Below are 21,909 nucleotides of genomic sequence, written 5' to 3'. Positions count from 1 at the left end.
CCTTAGCCCTGAAAAGTTGTCTCAGCTGCTAACACTCACCCAGAGGTCCCACCGTAAGTGACCCTCAAACCCACACCCCCCCCCATTTGGGGACCCAGCCCCAAACCCACCCCTACCCTCTCCCTCACCATACATCCCTTCCTCTGCTCAGTCTGGGCCCAGAACCTGCGGCCCTGAAGACATGGAGTTTGTGTCTGGATACCGAGATGAGTTCCTTGATTTCGCTGCCCTCTTGTTTGGCTGGTTCCGAAAGTTCGCGGCAGAGCGTGGGGCTGGGGGGGGCCGCCTTGAGGGCCGCTGGCGCCAGCTGGAGGCTCAGATCAGAAGGCTGCCCCAGGACCCTGCCCTTTGGGTGCTCCATGTCTTGCCCAACCGTAGTGTGGGCATCAGCCTGGGGCAAGGGGCAGAGCCAGGCCCTGGACCAGGCCTGGGGGTTGCCCGGTTCCTGGGAGATGAGCCCCCACTCCACCTGCGAGACCTAAGCCCCTATGTCAGCTTTGTCAGCCTGGAGGAAGGGGAGGAAGCAGAGGAGGAGGAGGAGGAGGAAGAGAATGGAGAGGAGGACGGTGCAGGCATGGAGAAGGTAGATCCAGAGGAGGACGGGGAGCCAGCCCCCACCAGCAGGGAGTCCCCCCAGGAAGCAAACCCTCCAGGGGAGACAGAGGAGACTGAGCAGGAGGCAGGAGGCGGCGAGGATGATTGCCGAGAGGACAAGGCAGAGGACGAAGCGGGCCCTGAGAGGAGGAAGGGGCGGAGAAGTGGTAAGAACCCCGCGCTGGGCCTTCTGCCCTTTGGAAGACCCCCTCTACCAGGAAGCCTAGCCAGAAGTCACCAACGGTGGCCTACAGGCCAGTCTGGCCAGAAAAGGTGTTTTCATTGACCCACAAGTTTTTCGTTTTGTTGGGTTTTTTTTTTTTGAGCCAACATTTATACATTGACAGAAAAAAATTCCAGAAAGTTCCAGCAGCAGGTCCACACTTCTGCATGGCCACACACACCCCGGCACTGTGCAGCAGGCGTCCCCTTCCGATGAGGCATCCCCTCTCTACCCTCTCCCCTCTGTTCACTTAGTTGACCCGCCTAGCCCCTGTAGGCATGACGTTCATACTCCTGACCCTGACCATCTTTGCTGCTCCCCGCCCTTGACTTTTCCCTTCTTTCCCAGAGGCTGCCCCCCTGCACCTTTCCTGCCTCTTACTGGTGACCGATGAACATGGCACCATCTTGGGCATTGACCTGCTAATGGATGGAACCCAGGGGAGTGCAGGCAAGGGCTCAGGGACCGAGAACCTGGTTCCTCGGGCCTATGCTCTCCTCTGCCACAGCATGGCCTGCCCCATGGGCTCCGGAGACCCTCGAAAGCCCCGACAGCTCACTGTGGGAGACGCCCAGCTGCATCGGTACAAAAACCTGGTATCTGAGGTTGGGGAGGCCTCGGGACCTGGACCCCTGAGCCCCCCAGCCTGACAGTCTCCACCCCCATTCAGAGACTTGGAGAGTCTGGTCCCGAGGCTGGGCGTGAAGTTAGCCAAGACGCCGATGCGGACGTGGGGTCCCCGGCCAGGGTTCACGTTTGCCTCCCTCCGGGCTCGAACCTGCCATGTCTGCCATAGGCATAGCTTTGAGGTGAAGCTGACACCTTGGTGAGCAGCCTGAAGGATGGAGTGAGAGGGAGGGAGACCCCCAACACTCGGGCAAGCAGAGAAAGCTGGCTGGTGGGGGGGGGGGGCGTGCAGCAGACAGAGTGAGGGTCCAGGAAGTCGATGGGGAGAAAAGCAAGCTGTTAGGACCAGAGTATACGGAAAAGCAGACCGGATGATACATGGGCAGCTGTAGGACACAGAGCAGGCCAAGGACCTACGGAGATGAACGCTGGGTGCCCACCACCCCCTGTGACCCCAGCCCCCAGTGTAGTGCCGTCTTGTACTGTGGAGAGGCTTGTCTCCGGGCCGACTGGCGCCGATGCCCAGATGACGTGAGCCACCGATTTTGGTGCCCGAGGCTTGCAGGCTTCATGGAGCGGGCCGGGGAGCTGGCAAGTCTGCCTTTTACCTACACTGCAGGTACCACAAGGCCACGGGGCTGGGGGGCGGGTGGGACTGAGACAGGGGTTTGGGACTGGGCCTGGGCGCCTGGGTACAGGGTCCTGGGCCTGCAGGAGAAGTGCTTGGGGCCGGACTGCAGGAGCGAGGCCCGGATGCTGGGGGTTTAGGGCTGGGGGTCAGAGCCCTGGGGCTGAAGACAGGGTCTGGAGCTGAGGAGTGCGAGGAGCCTGCGCCCCTGAGAGAGCTCAGGGGATTCGGGAACAGGGGTGCATGCACTTGCTGCCCAGCTCTGCCGGTAACTGGGGACCATGAACTAATCACTTGAATTTTTAGACCCTCAGTTTCCTCATCTGTAAAATGAGTATATTAACCAAAGCTAAACCCCAGGGAATTGACACTCGCTGGTGTCCGCTCTACTGTAGACACTCGGAAATGTTGGTTCTCTCCAGGCCTAGAACCAGCTTCAGACCCAGGGGCCTTGAGAGAAACTGAGAAGAGCTATAGTCTGGGGTCCTAGCCCCCAGGCCCTCACCCCCTCCCCTCCTCCCTCTCCAGAGGTGACCAGTGAAACCTTCAACAAGGAGGCCTTTCTGGCCTCACGGGGCCTCACTCGCGGCTACTGGACCCAGCTCAGCATGCTGATTCCAGGCCCTGGCGCCCCCAGGCGCCCCCGGGGCAGCACGCCAGCCCTGAGCCTTCTTCTTGGTGGTTCGTGGGGCCTCTCTTCAGGCATGGGCCCCTCAGCGCAGAGGGAAGGATGGGGGAGAAAACGGTTGTCCGGGCCCCAGATAACCCCTCCACGTACACACCCAACTCCATTACCACCACCGTGGCCATTTCAGGCCTTTCCCCAATCCTCAAAGTAGTCACCACTGCCCACCCCATTGGGAAGCCCCATCCACAGGCAACCTCCCATTCCTCTTGCTGCAGCTCCAGGGAATACAGCTCCTTTGGAAGGAAGAAGGGGATGTGCCGGGTGGGGGTCTCCCTGACCCCAGGATCCTCTTCTTCCTTCCATTCTTTCAGGAGATCCCTACCAGCTTCTCCAGGGGGATGGGCCCGCCCTGATGCCTCCTGTGCCCCCAGATCCACCCAGGGGCGTCTTTGGTGAGCTGGAGGGGCCCCGAGGGGGCAAGAGGTAGGGACAGGGACTGGAGCGCCAGCAGTCTGAACGGCTGAGAAAAAGGGGGCTCTTAGACTGGAAGGGGCTGCTGGGGTCCAGACCGGGGCCAGGTCCCCCAGTAACCCGCTCTCCCCAGGCTCGTGGCAGGATTACTACACGTGGAGGGGCCTCAGCTTGGACTCCCCCATGGCCGTGCTTCTCACCTACCCGCTGACTGTGTATTACGTCATCACCCACCTGGTGCCCCAGTCCTGTAAGGAGAGCAGAGCGGCGGGACCGAGGGGGGCAGGGAGCTGGAGGGGGACAAGAGGAAGGGAGGCCATCTTCTTAAGCGGCTAACTTCTCACCCAGTCCCTGAGCTCAACATCCAGAACAAGCAATCACTGAAAATCCACGTGGTGGAAGCCGGGAAGGAGTTCGACCTGGTCATGGTGTTTTGGGTAAGTCCCTCCAGGACCCGAGGTTGGGCATTTGGGTGTGGAGCTGGCCGTGGGGTGGGACCCTGATCTGTCCTCTCCGTCCTTCAGGAGCTCCTGGTCTTGCTCCCCCACGTGGCCCTGGAGCTGCAGTTTGTGGGTGATGGCCTGCCCCCTGACAGTGACCAGCAGCATTTTACCCTGCAGAGGGTGAGGGCTGGGGGAGGTGTCCTCCTTCCTTCTGCTCTCCCCTTGCCTAGCGCCTCCCAGTGCCCTAACTTCCAGCGGTGTCTCCACTCTGCTCCCGGCTCCCCAGGATGGCCCAGAGGTGTCTGTCCGTCCTGGTTCCGGGGTATCCACGCGGCTCGGCTCCAGCACTAAGGAGAAGGGGGGCCGCAGGGACCTGCAGATCAAGGTGTCTGCACGGCCCTACCACCTGCTCCAGGGGCCCAAACCCGACCTGGTTATCGGTAAGAGCCTGGGGTAGGAGTGTGGGGACCTGGGAGAAGGCCGAGGGCGACAGCTTCTGCACGCTCTCCCGCTCTCCCTCGGTCTGCAGGATTTAACTCCGGCTTCGGTCTCAAGGACACGTGGCTGAGCTCGCTGCCCCGGCTACAGGTGGGGGGTGGGCCAAAAGGGACCTGCTCTCCCCTCCTGCCTCCACCCCACCCCCCTTCTCCGATAGCTGCTTCTTCCCACCCTCTGCTCCAGACCCGGGGCGCGCCCAGGGCCCTCCCGACCCTGTCTGTCTGTCTGTCCGCCCGCCTCGTGCCTCCCTCCCTGTCTGTCTGGGTCCCCGGTTTCCACCCCCGTCTGCGCCCCTGGCGCCTGGGGAGGGGCTGGGCGGAGGCGCCGTTCCCAGAGTCAGAGGCCCGCGCCCACCGCAGTCCCTCCGAGTCCCGGCCTTCTTCACCGAGAGCAGCGAGTACGGCTGTGTGATGGACGACCAGACCATGGCTGTGGCCACGGGAGGGGGCACCAGCCCCCCGCGGCCCAACCCCTTCCGCTCCCCCTTTCGCCTGCGAGCCGCCGACAACTGCATGCCCTGGTAAGGACCCGCGACCCCCGCGAGGTCCTCCGCCCTCCGGGGACCCCCTCCCCGCGACCCCCGCCCCCGCGGGCCTCCACCCCGCGCGCACACGGCGGGCTGGATCCGGCTCCCGGGACCCCGCCCACTCTCCCATCCCCAGGGGCCCCCGACCCCGACCCCCGCCCCGCCCCGCCCCGCGGAAGCCCCGCCCCTGAAGGCGCCACGCCCCCTCAGGTACTGCAACGCCTTCATCTTCCACCTGGTCTACAAGCCCCCGCAGGGGAGCGGGACCCGCCCGGCGCACGGGCCCGCGCCCCCGGTCCCGACCCCCGCCGTGCCCCCCGCCCCCGCCCGCAGGCGCCGAGGGGAGAAGAAACCCGGGCGGGGGGCCCGCCGGCGCAGGTGAGGGCTTAGGTGTGGCCGCCCAGCCCTCCCCCTCGCACGTCCGGGGAGGGAGAACCGAAACGCTCACGGCCCGGGGGAGGCCGGTTGGCGGAGCTCGCAGAGGTAAATAAAAGTACTTGTTTGAAACCACCGACGCTCTGGTTACACACCCATAACCGGGTCGTTAAACGTAGAGGGAGGAAAAGGATTTCGGGATGATTCATTTTCCTCCAGCTTCTTTCAGCCCCTCGACGGCTGTCCCCTCTTCCCTGCGGCTCCGACTCCGACCCTCCTTGGTGATCCCAAACTCCTGATGTATGTGTGTAAGTCACTGTAGGCCCCAGTAACCCTCAGGGGCCCGCCCCAAGGCAAGGCAAGACCCAGGAGCGGAGAGGGGCTTCTCACTAGCGGGCAGGGGACGCACACGAGCTCCTGGGGGCGCACAGGCCTTCGTTTAGGGGCCGCGAAAGGCCCCCAGCCACCCACCCGTGGGCCATCCTTGTCCTTCTCTCATTCCTCATATGCAACGAAGAACCAGCTTGTGCTGAGTCCACTGCGAATGTCACTCAAACCCAGTTCATGTCCGCTCTCACTGCCCACTCAACGAGTCCGGCAGAGAATTCTTTCTAGGACATTACTTCCCTGCTTAAATCCCTCCGGTGACTTTCCTCCACTCTTAAAATCCCCTGAGTGTGGGCTGGGTTTAGTGACTCAGTCATTAAAGTACAGAAAGGGAAGAGTAGGGGCGCCTGGGTGGCTCAGTTGGTTAGGCGACTGCCTTCGGCTCAGGTCATGATCCTGGAGTCCTGGGATCGAGTCCCGCATTGGGCTCCCTGCTCAGCAGGGAGTCTGCTTCTCCCTCTGACCCTCCCCCCTCTCATGTGCTCTCTCTCTCATTCTCTCTCTCAAATAAATAAATAAAATCTTTAAAAAAAAAAAAAGACAGGGAAGAGTAATGGAGAAACTTGGCAGACACCACCTTGACCAAGTGATGAAGGTTGATGAGTGTAAGTCACGGGGACATCATGTGCTCCCTGACATGTTGCAGTGAGAAAGCCATATCACCTTCCTATTCCTCCCAAAAATCCATAACCTTGGTCTGACCCTGAGAAAACAGCAGACAAATCCACACTGTGGGGCAGTCTACAAGATGCCTGGCCACTCTTCTTCCAAAGTGTTCCAAAGTCATCGAAGGCAAGAAAAGACCCAAGAAACTGACAGACTGGAAGGGAGTACGGAGACGTGACATCTAACTATGATGTGGTCTCCTGGATTGGATCCTGGGGCAGAAAAAGGACATTAGCAGAAAAACTGGAGGAGGAATCCAAATAAAATCTGTAGGGTTTAGCTAACGGTATTGTGTCGATGTTAATTTCTTCCTTTTGATAAACACGCTGTATGTCTTATAGGTTCTTCTCTCCCTTTCTGTTATTCTCTTTTATTATAAATATTTTGGGCGTCAAAGTTTCCAAATACACACAAAAGCCCAGAGACTGCATCATGAATCTCTATGTACCGATCTCTCAGCTTCAACAATTATCAACGTTTTTCTTATTTTATTATTACTTCTTGGGAATCTATGACATAAGAAGACATGTGTATATATTTGGTCTTGTCCAGGTTCCTGGCACAAGAGCTTCTGAAACCCTTGGAATCTCCTTAGTGAAAGGGGTCTTGGGTTATTCATCATAAGCCCTTCCAACCATACCTGAGTTTATGCTAATGAGGTGACCCTAGGTGGACCCCTATTGAACTTCATGATGGAGGCCGCCTGCTAGTAATAGTGTGAGTAGAGTGCTGGAATTTTCACCCCACTTTTCAACCGCCAAGGAGTGGCGAGGGGGCTGCAGACTGAGTTAACCACCAGGATTTCATCAATCACGCTTACATAATAGAACCGCCATAAAAACCCCTAACCAATGGGGTTCAGAGAGCGTCCGTGTTGGTGAGCACGCTGAGGTAGGTTCTGAGGGTGGTGCAGCTGGGGAGGGCGTGGGGGCTCCACCCCACCCCACTGCCCACCCCTTGCCCTGTGCATCTCTTCCATGTGCCCGTCCCTCAGTTGGTAATAGGAAACTGTGTTCCTGAGTGCCATGAACCATTTTAGTAAATTAGTGGACCTGCAGAGGGGGTCACGGGAACCCTCAATTTATAATCAGTCGGTCAGAAGTACCGGAGACCCGGGACTTGTGCCTGGCATCTAAAGTGGGGGCGGCCTTCGGGGATTAAGCTCATTCTGGGTACTTAGTGTGAGACTTGACTAAAGAGGACGACATCCTGGGTGCGAAGCCGCACTGGCCAAGCAATTTCTCGCCCCACAGGCCGCTATCTGGGCATGTGGAGAATCGGTTGGTGTGGGGAAACACACACACACACACACACACACACAACTTTGGGTGTCAGAGTGCCGGTAGTAAAAACAGCTAATCGTTAGTGTCAGAAGTGAGCTACACTGGCCTTGGCTCACAGAAACATGTGGTTTGGGAAGAGAAAGGAGGAAGGGTAGGGGATGAGGAGCCCTTACCTTCCCGGGTGGCCACGCGCTCACTCCCGCTGCGAACAGCAGAGGTCCGCACTCAGTTACCCAAGGTAAACTGACCAGTGGAATTTAGAATTGGACCCAACTCCCAAGGAGCTATTTCCCTGGTTGCCTAAGGAAATGGAAACTAGTAAGAAAAATGGGAAACACACCATCCCTTGGTGATTATCTGTAATGGCTAAAATAAGATTTAAAAAGAGTTCTAGTTTGGGCTTTGGTGCTAGACGGAGCTCAGGTTTTGGTCAGCCTAAGCTTCGGCTGCTAGCCTCAGAGATGGCCACAGAGAGTCACCGAGAAGGCTGTCAATGTGGGCGGGGGGGGGGGTGGTGCAAAACCACAGAATTACTGAAACCAGACACCAGCAGGTATAGCGTGAAAGAGTTGCCCCATTTTGTAGATTGGTATCATCAACTTCCTGGAGAACCTTTTTAAAAGTGGATTGTGAGGGTGCCTGGGTGGCTCAGATGGTTAAGCGTCTGCCTTCAGCTCAGGTCATGATCCCAGGGTCCTGGGATCGAGCCCCGCGTCGGGCTCCCTGCTCAGCGGGGAGCCTGCTTCTCCCTCTGCCTGCCACTCCCCCCTGCTTGGCTCTCTCTCTTTCTCTATGTATCAAATAAATAAAATCTTTAAAAAAAAAAAAAAGTGGATTGTGAAAGAGACTAACTTAAGGGCAATATCCTTGGCTTTAAATGCTGCAGGGTAGAACTGGGTGGACGCAGGACCCACAGCTTCCTCTTAAACCACCACAGGTGGTTGCACGCAATCCAGACACGCAGGACGTTATTCCTGGGGAATAATCCCGAAGCCACCCAGCGGCCACCAAGAGTCCCCTCTTTGGCATACACTCAGGGACCGTGGAAAAGGCCTTAGTGTGAGTAACGTAAAACCCTCCTCTCTCCCCTATTACTCGGGAAATTCCAAGATTTTGAGAAGCACCGTGCCAGGAACTGGGACAAAGACCAAATACAGATTAGTCTACCGCAAGATCACACCCCCCGCCCCCCAGCTTCTTTCCGGAGTGTTTGCAAGCACAGTCCAGACATTCATCATCTCACTTACGTGCATCTGTAACTAACAAGGGCTCGTCACAGATGTAACCACCGTGCCATTGTCGTACCCAACAAAATCAGCAAGTACCCTCTAATATCTTACGACACCCAGTTCACATTCAAATGTCTTTGATTATCTCAAAGGCGGCTTTTACAGCTGATTTGTTCCAAGAAATAAACAAGGTCCACAGGTGGCTTTGGCTGTTGTTGTCCCTTCGGTCTCTTTAATCTGTGAGGGAATTCCCTCCCTTTTCTTTCTTTTTGGTTTCCATGCCACCGGTTCGACGGGAAACAGAATCTTCGTCCTGTAGAATCTTCCTCATTCTGGATCTGGCTGATGGCTTCCTCGGGATGTTTTCTGCTGTGTTTTTTTTGTTTTGGGGTTTTTTTTGTTTCGTTTTGTTTTTTAATTTCCTCATTTATCTTCCTTCATTCCTGTAAGCTGGTAATTAGATCTAGATGGGAAGACACTAGGCTGATCTCATGCCACTTCCCACCCCCTCTCTACCCTCCAGCCAGATGCCTCTAAATAGACACAGTGCTCTCTCATCATGGAACTTCCCCATTTTCTTGCTCAACCGATGTCGTCTCAGCCTAAACATCACTTCCTTAGGAAAGGAGAACTTCCCTGACTCCCTGATAAGGGTAGACAACCCCCCCACGCAAAGTTCTCAGAGCGCCCTGTATATCTCCTAAAACCATAAAAGGGAAGCCCAGGTCCCTGGTGAATTGAGGGGAAAGAAAACTTTTTACCACTCCCTTGGCCAGAAAATAACCTTTCCCTGCATTCCTGGCATCTACTGCCTAAAAAGTAGGAAAGGATATGGTTATCTCTGAGCGGCAGGATTACTGAGGATTTGCTTGCTCTTCTGGTTTATCATTTTTCTTCCATGAGCACGCAGTACTTGTGTAATAAAAATGTTTAATTCACAAATCGTTGCCTTTAATAATTCACTCACTAAACACTGAGTGAATGCAAGCAAGGCTTTGTGTGGTACTTGAGAGATGTGATGGGGGAAAACAGACAGACAGTGTCCCTGCCTCCGTGAAGCTTACGGTCAGCGGCAGGGGTCCGTAAACCGTAGCCTCTAGCCCAGCCCTCCACCTGCTTTTGGATGAGCGGCAAGCTAAGAAACCAAAAGAAGAAGATTCTGTGATGTGAAAATTATATGAAATTCAAATTGCAGTGTCCATCAATTTGTATCAAAATAGACCCCACAGCTATTTATTTATGTATTGTCTGGGGCGACTTTCATGATACAAACAGCAGGGTTTTGAATATTGTACTTTCGACAGAAACCCTATGGCCCTACAGAGCCTAAAATATCCTCTAACAGGCTCTTCGTAGAAGAAGTACTCTGACCTCTGGCTAGGGCAAGATATTCTTTAACCTTTTTTTAAGATTTTATCTTATTTATTCAAGAGAGAGCATGAGCAGGGGGAGCAGCAGAGGGAGAGGGAGAAGCAGACTCCCCGCTGAGCAGGGAGCCCGATGGGATGCGGGGCTTGAAGCCAGGACCCGGAGATCATGACCTGAGCTGAATGACCTGAAGGCAGATGCTTAACCAACTGAGCCACCTAGGCGCCCCAGGGCAAGATTTTTTAAAATGCAGGGGCGCTTGGCTGGCTTAGTCGGAAGAGCACGTGACTCTTGATCTCAGGGTCGTTAGTTCGAGGCCCCCATGTTGGGCATAGAGATTACGTAAATAGATAAGTAAACTTAAAAGAGAAGATTTTCGGGGCGCCTGGGTGGCTCAGTTGGTTAAGCATCTGCCTTCAGCTCAGGTCATGATCTCAGGGTCCTGGGATCGAGTCCCGCATTGGGCTCCCTGCTCAGTGGGGACCCTGCTTCTTCCTCTCCCATTCCCCCTGCTTGTGCTCTCTCTCTCTGACAAATAAATAAGGAAAATCTTAAAAAGAAAGATTTTCAAAATGCAGATTTATGAGATTTTGTGTAGGTCATAAAGTCAATTTAGGGGGCCTCAAACAGCATTCTTTTTTTTTTTTAATGAAATAGAATAGAATAAAACTATTAGGTGTATCATGTGTCATGAGAGTGAATATTATTTTCTGAGACATTTGCTTCACTTACATCTACCATATATGTTCAGTGTGCGTGTGTGTGCTGCATCATGAGATGAGATGTGTTCTTTACTGTAGACCATGGTCAAACATCTGAAAGTCACAGGCTTGGAGGGAGGCCTGGAAGACACGGAGAAGTCACCAGGAAGTTCTAGTACAGTGTGACTGGTGTGATGATGAAAAGTTCCAGACTCTTAGAGACACAGAGGAGGCACTTAAGACAGCCTTGAGGTATCAGGGAAGGCTTCCTGGAAGAAATGACATCTAAGCAGTAACCTGAAGGACAAGTAGGGGTTAGCCAGGTAAAGAAGAGAAAAGATGGTAATAGCATGTGCAAAGGCCCTGGGGCAAAAGTAAGTAAGGGGTTTGGGAGAAACTACAAGGAGTTCAGTACTGTTAGAGTTTAGAATGAGATGAGGCTTTTTTATCCCCATCCCTCTCCATCACGTCACACCTCCATTTTCCCTGAGCGCTTATCCCAGTTGCCTTATTATTTATTTGTTTACATTATTTATTTATTTATTTACAATTTATCCTTCAACACACTTGAAAAAGTAAATTCCACAAAAGGGGAGACCAGTCTGTCTTCTTTAGAACTATGCCCTCGCACCATGCCCAGGACAGACTAGCCACTCGGCATTTACTAAAGGAATTTTAGGAAGAGATCCCTCCCTGCTGTACTGGGGGGAAAGTGGACCCTGGAGGGTAAGGCTTGTCTAGTTGTTCAACCAACAGCTGGAGGTAGGCCATGAGTCCTGGATTTAGACAGACCTGGTTTGAACCCAGGCAGATTCAGACCAGAACCCTGGAGAATCTCTTCCGAGAGCCATGCTCTGTTGGGCTGGCACAGAAAGTGCAAAGTGCAAATATGCACACGGGCTTACTCGTGTCCGAGTGTTTTCTGAGCACTTCATTTACATATATGAATAAATGTAATCTTCGTCACAAACCAGTAGGTATTGTTAGTATCCCCCATTTTACAGATGAGGAGACTGAGGCACGGGGAGGTCGTCACTTAACCACGGTGAAGCAAGGTAACCTGGAAACAAATCAGGGAACCCAGCTCTTGAATATGGGCTTTGAACCACTACCCCAAACTGATTCTTGGAAAACCACACAACTTCCCAGAACAGACAGGAACGGCTTACGTATGAGAGCCCTTTTCTCCTTCATGATTGGCCATGCAAAGAATCACCAACATTTCTGCCAATTTTTCTTTGAAACACGTGGAGGGATTTCCGGGAGGCTCCCGGAGTTGGATGGGTGAGCTCCCCCGAAAGATCGCCACCCCCACCGGGCACTGCCCGCCTCGCTGAGACAGCGGGACGTGGAACGGAATGCGACGAGAGCCAAGCCTTGGGAGTGAGTACAGAGCCTCTTCTATTGATTACAGATGATAAGATATCTTATTGATAACATTTTATATTGATTACATGTTAGATACATTAGGTTAAATAAAATACCTTCTTCGGGGCGCCTGGCTGGCTCCGTCAGAGGACCCTGTGACTCTTGATCTTGGCATCGTGAGTTCGAGCCCCACGGTGGGTGTAGAGCTTACATTAAAAAAATAAGAACAAAATACCTTCTTAAAATTAAAAAAAAAAAGAAAGAAAAGGTTTAGGTAAGGATCAGATGCCTGAGTTCAAATCCAGGCTCCCCACTTCTTAGCTTAGGACCTTGGGCGAGTTACCCGCCCTCTCTGTGCCTGGTTCCCCGCCTGCCAAAGGGGGACAGTAACAGGACGGTCTCGTGCGTGTAAATGCCGAGAAGGGTCTTCGGCGTAGAGAGGATTCGGTAGATGCTCTGCATTGCCATCATTATTATAGCAACGTGCCGGAGAGACCAAGCCGAGACAGCGAGCCCCCCACCTTTCAGAAGGATAGCATGCCTTCTAGCTCTGGTCCACATGGGCCAGGGCATCCGTTGTCCCCTGGGCTTATCCCCGAGTGACGATCTCCTACCCTCCCCCAACCCTGCCCCAAACCATCCGACTCCGCCCTCCGTATGGCCTCTGCCCTCTTGCTCTCATGGAAACTTGGCTCTGCAACTCTTGGAGGAGACTGTTGTGGTCTCTCCCACATTCCACATATCCTGAGGTGAGGCAGGTGTCTTTCTTCCTCCCTGCTCTGGCTTCCAAAAAATTTCCCTTCCCTTCAAAACCCCAGGCTCTTTGAAGCACACACCAGCAGGCTGAGTGTCATCCATCACCCCCCGGCTTGCAAGCATCTTCCGGCATCTCCGCACTTGGTGGAGGCCTCAAGCATTTGGCTGATGTTCACTTCTCCACCGTGAGGCATGTCTTCATCCGTGTAGACCAAGACAGCCACTTCTACAATCCGCCCAGCGCCCCACCAGATCCCTGTCCCCTGTGCACCTCTCCCCACCCCAGCCACACACTCCAAAGGCCGAGCCCTAGGGCCCTGGCGTTATCAGGAGCCGCGCTACTCCCAGCCTCCTGATTTCAAGCACCCCGACACTCTCCATCCTCCCAGCGCCCTCTCTGCTACCCTCAGTTCCACGAGGTCACTGTCCCCCACCCTCTGCGGGTCTTCATGTCTGACTTCGCCCCGTGTACACCCATCCATCCCGATGCAGACACTCCCAGTTCTCCTGGCCTCTCCCTCCATCTTGCTTGCAAAACTCCAGGTGTGTCTGAACCAGGCTCCACCCGCTGTGGGGGTTTGCCCGAGTTGCTGCGCATGGCTGGAGAGAGACTCCAGGGCCGGATCTCGGGGTGAGTCTGCCGCGCTGAGTCACAGGGAGGCTCTCAGCTCTGCCCGGCCGTCCCTCTGAAGTTATGATTTCATACGGCTTCTCTCCCCAGATGGCAGCACCTCACCATCCTCGGCCAGCGATCCTAGTTCTTGTCTTTCCGGAAAAGAAACGCCCCATCTTGCTACCGGGATTTCTCATCATGACGGTTGCCTGCAAATTCCTTTTCTTCTATTTGTGTCTCGGTCTTTGATGTTGAATTTGTCCCTCCAATGTCTTGGTCACCCTTTCTCCATTTCATGTCTCCACCGCCCCAGTGGAAGTGCCCTCGTCGAGATAATCTTGCCAGACCCCAGTGGTCAGTTCTCTCCGTCTCGGGAGCATTTAACAGAGCTGCCCTCCCTGAAACATGGCCTTGGCCTCCAGGACTCACACTGTCCTGGTCTTCCTCCCACCTTGCCCGGAGACCCTGTGCTGGCCCCTCCTCTTCTTGCCCTTCTCCGAGCCTCTCTCCTCTTTTCTCGACTCCCCTCCCTCTCCCAGCCCTGCCCCACTCCTGCCTCCCCCTGCTTCCTCACTTTGATAAATGGCCCCCTCATCCCTTCACCAGGTCCAAATCTTGGGGTCAGCTCCCTCTTCACCTCTTCAGTTCGGACCACTCCACCTCTCTGCCGTGCCTTCCACGGGCCATGCTGGTCTCCGCAGGGCCTTTGCACATGCTGCTGTCTGCACTGCAACACTCTGCTTCCCCAACCCCCCTTCTTTCCCAGCCGCCGCCGCTGCAGAGAGGCCTTCCCTGGCCTCCCTAGCGGAAGTCGTCCTCAACGGCTGTTACTCTAGCTCCTAAACTCATTCTATTTTTCTTCATAACTCATCGCTACCTGGATTTGTGCGTTTATCGACTGACGCGCTCACTGCTTACCTCTCCCAACTGAACCCCCAGCATATTCAACGATGCCTAGTGTAAAGTGAGTACTCCGTACCTCTTTGTTGTGAAGGGAAAAAGGAGAGACGGGAGAAAGGGAGAAATATTACACGGGTACGTGAAAGGCCCCAGAAAGCTGGTTTGGGATAAAGCCAGCTTAACTCTCGGCCCATCCCCTCTACGTACTGCATCAGTCCCGTCGGTGAGGCGACACGGTGATTACAAGTGCGAGAATTGGAGTCTGACAGGCCCGAGTGCAAGTCCCGGCTTGACTGCTTCCTGCTGTGTGGTCTTAGGCAAGTTACTCAGTCTCTCTGAGCCACATACACTCATTCTGCCCATATTTGCTGAGTGCCTACTTTACAACAGAAGCACCGTGCTGTGCCTATCGTGAGGATTATGTAAGATAAAGTATGACGTGTCTCTGGCACGATGCCTGACTACTCATCAGTACTCAGTCATCTGGTGTTATCAGCGCTTCAGGTTTTGCCGTGGCCTATTCTCATTGTCTGTTTATAGTCATCTGAAGTTTACAATTTGGATTTTCCCATTGATCAAAAACTTATTTAGGACAGGGGCACCCGGCTGGCTCCGTCAGAAGAGCGAGGGACTCTTGATCTCGGAGTCGTGGGTTCGAGCATCGCGTTCAGTGTAGGGATGACTAAAAAAAATAATAAATTTAAAAAAAAATTTAGGACAGTTTTGGGGTTCTTCAGGGTTGGGTTTTGTTACCTAAACATTGGGAAGTTTCTGGTTTATTGCCTTGTGGTCAGAGAATGTGGCCAGTACAATTTCAGGTTTGAGGAATTTGGTATTTCTTTCAGAGCCTAATATCTGATCCATATTTGTGACTGTTTCCTGGGCATCGGAGAGGGTGTGTTCTCCATTTATGAGATACAAAGGTCAATAAATATCATCTGACTCAAGCTCCAGGATGAAGACTTCATGTTCACTGCTGTATTTCTAGGATCTAGAAATAGGCCTGGGGCACATTATACAGGCTCAATAAATATTTGTTGAATGAGTGGCTAATTAATCAATCAACCTTATAATCACCTAGATTCTCAATACCTTTGTACCTTTGCGTATTTTTTCCTACTTCATCTGCCAAAGGCTGGTGAGTTATGTTACAGTTTCCCATACTGTTATATTTCTGACAACTTCTCAGTTTATTGCTAACTATTTGGGCTTTATATATTTTCACACAATATAACCTAGTGCCTGTAGGTTTATGGATGTTACATAACAATTGTAAATATATGCCCATACCAACATAAAATGACCCTTTAACAAAACACGATCTGTACCATACGATTTAATTGTTACGCATTTATTATTTCGAAGGAACAACACAATAATAAAAATTTTTTTTTAATTTTTAAATGAAAAATGAAAAAATAAAAATAAAAAAACCCCAACACAATAACAAAATCCAAAAGGCAGAAAAGTGCCTTTTCACGGACACCAAGAGGAAGTCCCCTCCCCTTCTTGTGTCCCATCACCCTGCCCCTCCCCGAGGCCAACCCCACTAACACAATTTTGCCAATCAGCTTCATTTGAAAACACTAATGTTTTTCATGAAGGAGTTTAAAGTACTTACACGAATTGTTATGTGTTTCACATAATGAGTCACCTTATTTTATGCTTTCTGTTTTTCCTCGATGCTTTATCTTCTACGTGGATTGAGTCTGCTTTGCTTTGATCTCCTCCCGAGCTTTGGAAGGCACACACCCCATTTCATGTGTCTCTAATGTTTTCCTTTAAAATTTTAAAAGCATTTTTTAAAAGATTTTACTTATTTATTTGAGAGAGAGAGAAAGCACAAGCAGGGGGAGGGGCAAAGGGAGAAGGAGAAGGAGACTCCCCGCTGAGCAGGGAGCCCAATGTGGGGCTCAATGCCAGGACCCCGGGATCACGACCTGAGTCGAAGGCAGACAGGCAGACACTCAACCAACTGAGCCATCCAGGCTCCCCTGAAAAACATTTTTAACTTGTATTTCTTGGTGCGAAGTCGAGAGTAAAATAATGAACCAAGAGTCTCCTCAATTAAATCAAGACGTTAAACACATCCCCAGATAATGTTGATGAAATTACAGATACGGGTGGCCGTCATTGCTCGAATCTGGCCCCACACTCGGCCGGGAGATTTCTGCACCTGTTAGGGCCCAGCTGTGGCCCCTGAAAGGTCCTATGTGGAAGCCCTAGCCACCAGGACCTCAGAACGGGGCCGTATCCAGAGGTCGGGTCTCCACATTGGCCTTCGGGCCTCCAGAACAGGGAGAGTACGTTTCCGCTGTTCAAGCCCCCACGTCCGGGGTACGTGGTTAGGGCAGCTCTAGTGGATGAATCATCTCCCCAAATAACCCGCCAAAGGGGAACCTACGGAGGGGCCTGCGCAGCCCGCCTTCCCAGCCGGGCTGCCATCTGCTGGTGACTCTTTCTGCGGCTCAGTGGTCCCCAATTTAGGAAGATGGCCCTGGGCAAGGAGTGACCCCGAAATGAATAGACAGTTGACCCTCGGACAACATGGTTTTGAATGGCGCGGGGCCGTTTATACACGGGTTTTTCCAGTCGATACAGCTCGGAGCTCTAAGTGCATTTTCCTTGTGGTTCTCTCAATCACATGTTCTCTTACTTTACTGTAAGAATACAGCACGGAATATAGAAAAGACGTGTTCATCGACTGTGTGTGTTAGCAGAAGGGCTTCTGGCCGACGGTAGGCTATCAGTGGTTAAGCCGTTGGGAGGGTCAGAAGTTGCACATGGGTTTTCGATGGCGAGCCCCCCAACCCCCACGTCACTTGTCACCTGGACTGTGACAGCCTCCCGACCCCTGGTCTCCCTGCTTGCACCTCCCCCTTACAATCCCCGCTCCAGACACCACCAAAACAGCCCCTTTAAAAACAAATAGAATCATGTCACCCCGTTGCTTAGAACCCTCCAGAGTCCCCTAAAAACTCTCAAGGCCCCACGAAACCCAGCCCCTGCCTTCCTCTCTGCTTGCACCTCCGACCCCTCGCCCCAATCCTAATCACACTAGCCTCCGGGGGCCCCCAGAGCCTCTGCCCAGAGCCTGCTGGCCTCCTGAGCCACGCCAGCCTCCACGACCTCTCCTCCCGTCCTCCGGCCTCCCCTCTCCGAGGGAAAGCGACAGAGAGTCATGCTCAGGAGCTCAGACCCTGGAGCCAGGTTTCCTCGTTTGCAGCACAGGGGTGATGGCGACCCTTCCAGTTCCTCGTGGATGGTTACGAGAAGGATGGGAGTCAAGATGCATCGAATGCTCAGAGCCTGGCAAATAGCTTCGCCAGGACAACGATGTTAGTTCCTGTTACCATGTCCTGCAGGCCCGCTGCTCACGTCTGTAGGCCCCAGCTCACACGCCCGCACCCCAGCTCCCCATCCACTTCCGCTGACACGGAATTGTAATTCCCGCTTGCTCAGCCGGCTACAGAACTTTCTTTTTTTTTTTTTTTTTTTAAGATTTTATTTATCTGACAGAGACACAGTGAGAGAGGGAACACAAGCAGGGGGAGTGGGAGAGGGAGAAGCAGGCCTCCCGCTGAGCAGGGAGCCTGATGCGGGGCTCGATCCCAGGACCCCGGGATCATGACCTGAGCCGAAGGCAGACGCTTAAGGACTGAGCCACCCAGGCGCCCCCAGAACTTTCAAAAACGTTCTCACGGGCCAGGAGAGGCTCAGCGGTGCAGTATTTGTGAAATGCAGGCCCCTACAGCCTCACTTCCCACAGCACTTTAACGAGGCGCCCCAGGCGGGGAGGGAGGTATGAGTCAGGCTGGAGGAGCACTGGGCTAGGAGCCCGGGCCTTCTGCATGCGGCTCTGTGGCTCCGATTCCCTGACCCCGGATCCAGAGCCGCAGCTGCCCGCCTCTCTTAGCCCCGGCCTCCGTGTCTGTCCTTCATCAGCCCGAATTCCTAGTAGATCGATCGCCTTCCTCCCCAAGTACAGGAGGGGCCCTGCTGGCGGGCCCGTGAGCCGGCCCCTGAGTCTCGCTCAACCTCAGACACGTGCAACCGCACCACCACCTCTTACTCTGTGTCTCGCGAAGAAGAAATGCGGCCAGTTAAGCCTTAACACGATGCTTTCTTAACGCTTAAAATGTGTATTTTATGTTAATTTCAAGCCCTTTGAAAAATCACCCTGGCGCATACCAGGGGAAGAAAGCTATACGCAAAATAACCTCCAGTTGTCCTATTTCCAACGTGTCTTCAGGCTGACTCCTGAATCGCGTCCTGATCGAGTTACCGATGTCTTCGGCGTTTGCCACCCGATCCCGTGCTCTGTGCGATCGATCATCGATCCTCGACCATCAGCGGGGGGCCCTGCTGAGGCAGCATTTCCCAGGAGCCCCCACGACTGTCCCCAGCGGCGCCTCCCAAGCCGCTGCTCCTTTTCTGGTTCTGCAGGTGCTGGCCACAGGACGGACTCTCGCGCTCACCAAATCTTCGCCCCACTACTTCGTTTCTGTGCCTTTCTCAAGGCCTTAGCCTTTTGTCTCCACCTGAAAACACAGTGCAAGCTTTTTGAAGACTTTGTAAGAGGGAGATGTAACCGACATAAGGCTCCGTAGGTTTAACGGGGACCACGTAATGATGTGATACATGCATTTACCGTGAACCGATCCCCAACAGAAGTGTACTTGACATCCAACGCCTCACATTGATGCAATTCTTTTTTTCTTGTGATGAGCACTTTTAAGATCTACTCTCTTGGGGCGCCTGGGTGGCTCAGTCGTTAAGCATCTGCCTTCAGCTCAGCTCTTGATCCCGGGGTCCTGGGATCGAGCCCCGCATCAGGCTCCCTGCTCCGCGGGAAGCCTGCTTCTCCCTCTCCCACTCCCCCTGCTTGTGTTCCCTCTCTCTCTGTGTCTCTCTCTGTCAAATAAATAAATAAAATCTTTAAAAAAAAAATCTACTCTCTTAGCTTGGAGACTTTTTTTTTTTTTTTAAACCAGACTTCTTTTCTGAGCAGTTTAGGGCCACTAAATTGAGTGGAAAGTATGGAGTATGTCCATTACACCCCCGGGGCCCCCCCGGCCCCCCCCCACGGCCAACGCCTACCCCCAGCATGGTGTGTGTGTTACAGTCAATGAACCTACACAAACTCATCATTATCACCCAAGGCCACAGTTTATGGTGGGGTTTACTTTCGGTGTTGGACACTCTATGGGTTTTGACAAACGCGTATCATGACCTGGCTTCACCATGAGAGCATCACACAGAGTAATTCCACTGCCCCAAACGTGCACTCTGCTCTGTCCGTCCATCCCTCTCCCCTCCCCAGCCCCCCGCACCCACGGCCCTTTTTACCGTCCCCAGAGTTTTGCCTTTTCCAACACATCCTAGGGCTGGAATCACGTGGTACGTGGCCTTTTCAGATTGGCTTCTTTCACTTAGCATTATGCAGTTCAGTCTCATTTATGTCTTTTTGTGGACTGAAAGCTCATTGCTTTTTAGCGCTAAACAATAACGTACTGTCCTGATGGACCACAATCTATTTATCCACTCACCTACCACGGGGCATCTTGGGTGCTTCCACGTTTTAGCAGTCCAGAATAAAGCCGCTATAAACATCGTGTGCAGGTTTTTGTGTGGACCTAGGTTTTTGACTCATTTGGGTAAATACCTAAAAGTCCGATTGTGAGATTGTATGGTGAGCATGTTTGGTTTTATAAGAAACTGCCAGATTTTCTTCCAAAGCGGCTGCACCATGTGGCATTCCCACCAGCAGGGGCTGAGAGTTTCTGTCTCCCCACATCTTCGTCAGCACTTACTATTGTCAACATTTTGGATTTTGGCCATTCTTGTAGGTGTGTGGCAGTGTCCCATTGCTATTGGGGTATTTGCAGTTCCTTAATGACATGACGTGGAACTTCTTTTTATATGCTATTTGCCACCTGGACATCCTCTTTGGTGAGGTGTCTATTTGGGTCTTTTGCCCAATTTTTTAATCGGGTTGTTCTTTTTTTTATTGTTGAGTTGTTGCTTTTTTAAAGATTTTATTTATTTATTTGAGAGAGAGAGAGAGCACACGAGCAGGGGGAGGGAGAGGGAGAAGCAGACTCCCCACTGAGCAGGGAGCCTGACGTGGGGGCTCGATCCCAGGACCCTAAGATCATGACCGAAGCGGAAGGCAGACGCTTAACCAACTAAGCCACCCAGGCATCCCCTAAGAATGCTTTGTATGTCCTGGGTGACAGTCTTTGATTAGCTGTGTCTTTTGCAAATACTTCCTCCCGGTCTGTGGCTTGTCTTCTCATTCTCCTGAGGGTGTCTCCTGCAGAGTACAGGTTTTTAATATTAATGAAGTCCAGCCTATCGATGACTTCTTTATGAATCATGCTTGAAAGTTGGTTCTACCTTTGGGCATTTTGATTACCTGAACCAATAGATTCCCTTTTGGTTTCAGTAGAGTTGGGTTTTCTGTTATTTTGTATTTATTTCCTTAAAATGGACTCTGGGCGCAGCACGCAATAAACCATGGACATCTTTACAACTGTTAATATAATTTTTAGGATTTATATGTATTTTTCTCTTTAAGAGGCTTTTCTTTTTGAAACCAACATTCAGCTTCACAACTCAGTTTTACAAAAGTTATTTAGAGTTACGTCAGGAATTCCCCCACTTGGGGGATTTTTCTTTTACTACATCTCTCGGTGACTTCAAATACTTTTAAAAGGAATTAATAAAGGAGAAGAAAGAGACACAGTTGTATTTCAAACCCAAGCATTCTCAGAAATGTGATTCTACTGTCCTTCCCACGCACAAAAAGCAGCTTGGATATTCATACGATTGTTGGGACATAGTGCTTTGCTTGCTGTCAGAATCATAGACCCCTTTTCTCTGTCTTCCGGCATTTAGGGCCGCAGAGAAATCTCAGGCCAGGTCAACTTTTGTTCCTTTCTAGGTGACCTTTAATGCTGCCTACATGGATCCCTTCATGATGTGGTTCTTCAAGATGAATCCAGGTTCGGCTGGCTTTTAACATCTTACTGGGACGCACTGTGCCTTTTGACCGGCGGACTCAGGTGGACCCATGCCCAGAGCAGCTTGCTCCTCACACAGACTGTGGACTGCGGCATCTCGGCCACCAGCTCTACTGGGTCATTGGAAACAGCCAGTTTCCTTACCCGGAGGGATATCTCGAGCGTGTCCCCTGCACCCCTCACTCACTCCGTCCCCGTGGCAGTCCAGCTCTCCCGTGTGGGATTTGATTCTCTCTGCGCATTTTGAGGTTCTGTGCAATTCTCTCTTTTCTCCCCAAAATACATGCTGCCCCTTCACAGCCCAACCTTTCTATCTTACGATGTTCTGCTCCTGCTTCCAGGAGAATTCTAGTGAAAACCTTTCTGAAAATCTCGCCCAATTCCTACAGTAAGTATTTCTCCAGTGTTCTTTTCTTTCTCTCAGTCTTCAGGATGATGTGCCCCGCCCCTCTTTTTGCAGGAAATTTTCAGAATCCCTATGATTTTGGGCTTTTTAAAAAAGTTTATTATTATTTTTTGAGATTTTTATACATTTATTTGAGAGAGACTGTGAGAAAGAGAGAGCATGAGCAAGGGGGGTGGGGGGCAGAAGGAGAAGCA

General features: G+C 52.5%; 1 protein-coding gene across 2 annotated transcripts; it reads left to right on the top strand.

The window, feature by feature from the left end:
* Positions 1 to 181: 181 nt before the first annotated feature.
* On the top strand, positions 182 to 6,350 carry ZMYND15 (zinc finger MYND-type containing 15). 2 transcript variants are annotated; one of them, XM_036066185.2, is made up of 13 exons: positions 182 to 761; positions 1,166 to 1,400; positions 1,488 to 1,643; positions 1,903 to 2,063; positions 2,601 to 2,753; positions 3,072 to 3,152; positions 3,305 to 3,421; positions 3,520 to 3,608; positions 3,696 to 3,794; positions 3,901 to 4,054; positions 4,144 to 4,202; positions 4,472 to 4,632; positions 4,849 to 6,350. In XM_036066185.2, the coding sequence occupies exons 1-13, from the start codon at positions 182 to 184 to the stop codon at positions 5,018 to 5,020; spliced, it is 2,217 nt and encodes a 738-aa protein (XP_035922078.1). In that variant the 3' UTR covers positions 5,021 to 6,350. The 2 variants fall into 2 exon arrangements, with proteins under 2 accessions (XP_035922078.1, XP_035922080.1); XM_036066187.2 differs by having other exon boundaries at positions 4,108 to 4,202.
* Positions 6,351 to 21,909: the final 15,559 nt, after the last annotated feature.

The sequence above is a fragment of the Halichoerus grypus genome, chromosome 2 (assembly GCF_964656455.1).
Source record: "Halichoerus grypus chromosome 2, mHalGry1.hap1.1, whole genome shotgun sequence".
Taxonomy (NCBI): Eukaryota; Metazoa; Chordata; class Mammalia; order Carnivora; family Phocidae; genus Halichoerus; species Halichoerus grypus.
This window is presented reverse-complemented; position numbering and strand designations above follow the sequence as displayed.

Excerpts from the sequence above, each read along its gene's own strand:
- ZMYND15 (XM_036066187.2), top strand. The coding sequence starts at position 182 with ATGGAGTTTGTGTCTGGATACCGAGATGAGTTCCTTGATTTCGCTGCC. Across the intron at positions 2,064-2,600 it reads GCCTTTTACCTACACTGCAG|AGGTGACCAGTGAAACCTTC; the intron begins GTACCACAAGGC and ends CTCCCTCTCCAG. Across the intron at positions 3,422-3,519 it reads CCACCTGGTGCCCCAGTCCT|TCCCTGAGCTCAACATCCAG; the intron begins GTAAGGAGAGCA and ends CTTCTCACCCAG.